Source organism: Rhagoletis zephyria, unplaced genomic scaffold, assembly GCF_001687245.7.
Source record: "Rhagoletis zephyria isolate East Lansing unplaced genomic scaffold, Rhagoletis_zephyria_1.1 Rzeph_scaffold_25701, whole genome shotgun sequence".
In the NCBI taxonomy this organism is placed as follows: domain Eukaryota; kingdom Metazoa; phylum Arthropoda; class Insecta; order Diptera; family Tephritidae; genus Rhagoletis; species Rhagoletis zephyria.
The window spans coordinates 1-4,003 of record NW_016182759.1 but is presented as its reverse complement, the minus strand read 5'-3'; the positions used below and the strand labels follow the sequence as shown (position 1 = coordinate 4,003).

The window sequence follows — 4,003 nt, the reverse complement described above, 5'->3', positions numbered from 1 at the left end:
TTTACTGTGTCACAATTCTAAAATGGACGAGATAAATCTAGATCACGATCACTAGATCAACTAGTGACCATAAACCGAAATACCTTATGACGGCGTTGGTGTGAATTAAGAGATTACAAAGCAGAAAATTGTAAATACTCAATGGCGTAAAATTCGCAGTATTTTGAACTTTTTAACACAATACAAAAGTGGCGTTTTTGTTATTGTCGTTTAAGGAAACTTGTTGTCGCTTTGGAATCTATGTATTGACATTTTTGCACGTACATACATATTTTATTATGATAGTTTTTAGCGCACTGCCTGCTGCCTAAATTGCTGTTTTGTTACATTTATTTTTTGAGGGGAGTGATATAATTCGTGTGCGTGAATGAATTTTAAGGCTTTTGAATGGGTTAGCAAAACAAATTAAAAATTCAAAGCTTAGACGAAAACGCGCTTAGATAAAAAGAGCCGCAAAAGGATAGCATGATTAAAATGAATTTTGCAAATGGTTAATTAATTAATTGCATGTTGCGGAATTCGCCATTGACAATTTTTTAGAATTACATAATAAGATTTGTATGTGCGTATGTACATACGTATGTAAAAAAAAACAAAATTTTAATTAAGCATGGTTAAAAGCATTATGCACTGTGCAGATTTTTATTTAGGTTGGAAAATTGGTTAAATTAAGAATGTATTTCGAGAGAGAAGCGAAAGATACATATGATATTTTTTTACCCGTTGCTGTCACGGCGCACAGTGGGCAAAACCTATATATACGTGAAAATTATGTTAAAAATATATTCAATATACGAGCTTGCACAGGGTGGCGCAAAATTAATCATCCAATTTTGTTTTTGATTAACTTTTTCACTTAATAAAAAACTGAAATTTTGAGTGATGGAAACCTCTATTTGGACCTTTACAATTTTTACTGTTAAGTGGAAAAGATGATATCCGTTTTGTCGCATTTTCCATGGCTTTCCGCAAGATTTCCGACGATAACTGTTCGCTTTCCAGTCCAATATTTTGCCTCAACTGCTCTAACTGCTTTGCCTGTTAGAGGGTTAAAATAAAATATCACCATTCACAAATAACTGTTGCCTATGGGTTTAATAAAAGTACAATTCGTTATGAAATTCGAAGCATTTGTTTTTTGCTTTTGGTGCAATAAGTAGATACATACATATATTTATTGTATTTGGCTTGTTACCCAATTTTAAAGTGAAAAATGCTTTTATTGACATAAAAGAAGCACAGAATTCATCATTTGTATGAAACGAATGACTAGATAGCAACCTTCAAATTATTGCCATTGGCATGCCCACACACCAAGTTGCCATGGCCACTGATTTTGTTTTGGTCAACAATGAATTTACTGTAGCATAAGTACATACTTATCCGCTTGGCTTACCTAATCTACCACCAGCTTAATCAAATAACACAAACAAAAACAGCATAAAATTCTAGTTACGAGTACTAATATAAATGAAAAAAGGAAATATTTTGTGTGTGTTTTTTTTTTTATACTCGTATACAGATACAAATACGGCGACGATATACGCATTAGCTAGCCACTTGGCAACAAATTGTCTACTCCCTCACAAACGCAATTTTTCATTTTGCTGTGAAAAAAGTGAAATTCACTTTTGAGTCACACAAAACTTCGACTCGATTAGCAACTTCAATTGCATGGCCAGTGCGGAGGAGATTATAGTAAATGGGCAGGTTATAACGCTGCCCACATTGGAGGTGGTCAAAGCAGGTGCGTAATAAGATTTATATTAAAATCACACTTTTTTTGAGTATTCGGGAAATTTATTCTAAGCACATAATATTATTTTTTCGTTGATTAGTTCCCATCATGGCGGCTGGCACTAACATCGATTGGTTGGTCCATCTCTACTATGCGCGACGTGATTTTATACGTTGTCGCATCATAATCGATCGAGAGCTTTATAGAAGTTTGAATCCAGAGTATTTGTATTATGTCAAGGTATGTGTGTGTGTGTGTGTGTGTGAAAAAACCAATCATTAAGGCTAGAGCTCAATACCAGGCATTTAGCGCTCTAATTAAGCTCATAAGTTTTATATGTACATTAGCGTTGCCAAATGTCCCGTATTTGCTGGGACTTCCCGTATTTCAAACTAAATTTGAGATGTTCCGTTGGGACAAGATTTTTCCGGAACTTTCGACAATTTCATTATTCATTTCAACCTGTAAATGTGTGTACCGTTTTGAGTGTACTATAGCGCATATCATAACTATACGACTCTTTAATTTTAATTATTTTTTTACTAAAGTGAAAATTTCGCGCCTTTTAATTAGACCATTTTTTCCATATAACAAAAGTCGTCGAATATATCGAGCCCTAAGCCGAGCCCAAAAAGGCGTAAGCGACGAAAAGTAAATTTTTCAGTAGATATATACGGGTTTTGTTAGGAATAAATACGTTTTTATGTAAAAATAAGTAAAAAATAAAACTCGTAATATCTGGAGCGCTCATGATTTGACACGGGGTATATACTTAAAATATCAGGTAGTATAAAATTAATTATACATACATCCATATCTATGTAGCCACATCCGTATATTTTGTTCGTCGTCATTTCTGAAAATGCTCCAGCTGAGTTTTTTTTTTGTTTTAATTTCATTCGCTTGCTCTCAGACCCATCCCATGCAAAAAAAAATGCAAAATTATATCCTTAAAAATACAAAACTCATTGAGCTGTTTAGGACAGCCCGGTGAGCTTAGTTATCCAAAATTTTTTTGCTTCTCATCCCATACTTCAGAACTGTCATTTATTAAACAAGTTAAACAAATATTTTCAATGCCTTTCTTTTATCGAAATTCTCATTATCCATTTTTATTAAGAATATCTAATATTTTATCAATTTTCTTTCTAAACTCTACTAAATTTACAATGACTTACTACAATTTAATGCTATTCTTTAATATTCCCCCTCTCCACTGCTCATTCATTCACTCTCCGGTGATAACGATTTTCTTGTTCTCGCTTAAACTGGCTGCATATGTTCTGCTTCACTTACTTCTTGCTGACCGCCATTTAACTTGCTGCAAGCTTAGGGTTTAATTGACCGTGAAGAGGGCAACAGCATTGAGGCGCTACGTAATCTACAAAAAGCACTCGACTTAAATTCAAAAAATATTGAAACTTACAAGGAGATTGGCAAAACACTGTAAGTATAAATGTATAAAACATACGCGCGCTTATGTACATACATACATATATATATATATATTTATATTAGAACGTACCACCTTACACGCAAAACAAAAAAAGTTTGCCCTACACCCCTGAGTCTAAGGTATTTTTGTAAAGCGATTCCGAAAACATTTTTCGGTGGCACCTATGTACATTCAGTAATAAAGTTTTTTTTTATAGTTCTACTGGAATAATCAAAATACTTCCTTGCCAAGAGTTTAATGATTTTTAGAAAGCTTTAATTTGCTGGTGTTGGGGCGGAACGTTAGGTTGATAAAACTGAGATCTGTTGGGTAAGTACTAGAACGGGGAACTTGAGCTCAGTGAACTGTCGTCTAGAGACAAAAACATCGATACATCATACTTGAAGAATAGACGACCCCTAATCGCCAATAAGGAAACAAAATTCACAAAATTGTGCTGCAAAAATACTTTACAACTCAGGGGTGCGCGGTGCACGTTTTTTTCTGGTACGGTCTAATGTAGATGTATGTACGTATTTAATTTTAGATATATTTGCACATATATATGATACATTCATTCATACCTTTATATAATTGGATGGCCTCGACCGTGTTATACATACAGTACATAAATACTTATGTGGATATACATATATATCTAATGCAATGTTTTTGACGGCGATGTAGGGTGTCTTTTTTTAACTTCACTTTTTTGGCCTGCCTCAAATCTCTTTTACAACAAAGAACAAAAGTGCGTTGTAGTAAGTGCCTTAATGGGGGATAAAGTTTATAACGGGTGATTTTTTTGAGGTTAGGATTTTCATGCATTA

At 33.8% G+C, this 4,003-nt stretch overlaps 1 protein-coding gene across 1 annotated transcript; it reads left to right on the top strand.

Annotated features, from left to right (window-relative positions):
• Nucleotides 1-1,671: 1,671 nt before the first annotated feature.
• LOC108382198 (Bardet-Biedl syndrome 4 protein homolog) lies at nucleotides 1,672-3,184 on the top strand (the record flags this gene model as incomplete). Its single annotated transcript, XM_017638593.1, has 3 exons — nucleotides 1,672-1,747; nucleotides 1,839-1,978; nucleotides 3,072-3,184. Coding segments are annotated over exons 1-3 (326 nt in total), but the record flags the coding sequence as incomplete, so codon positions are not given.
• Between the last annotated feature and the right edge of the window lie 819 nt (nucleotides 3,185-4,003).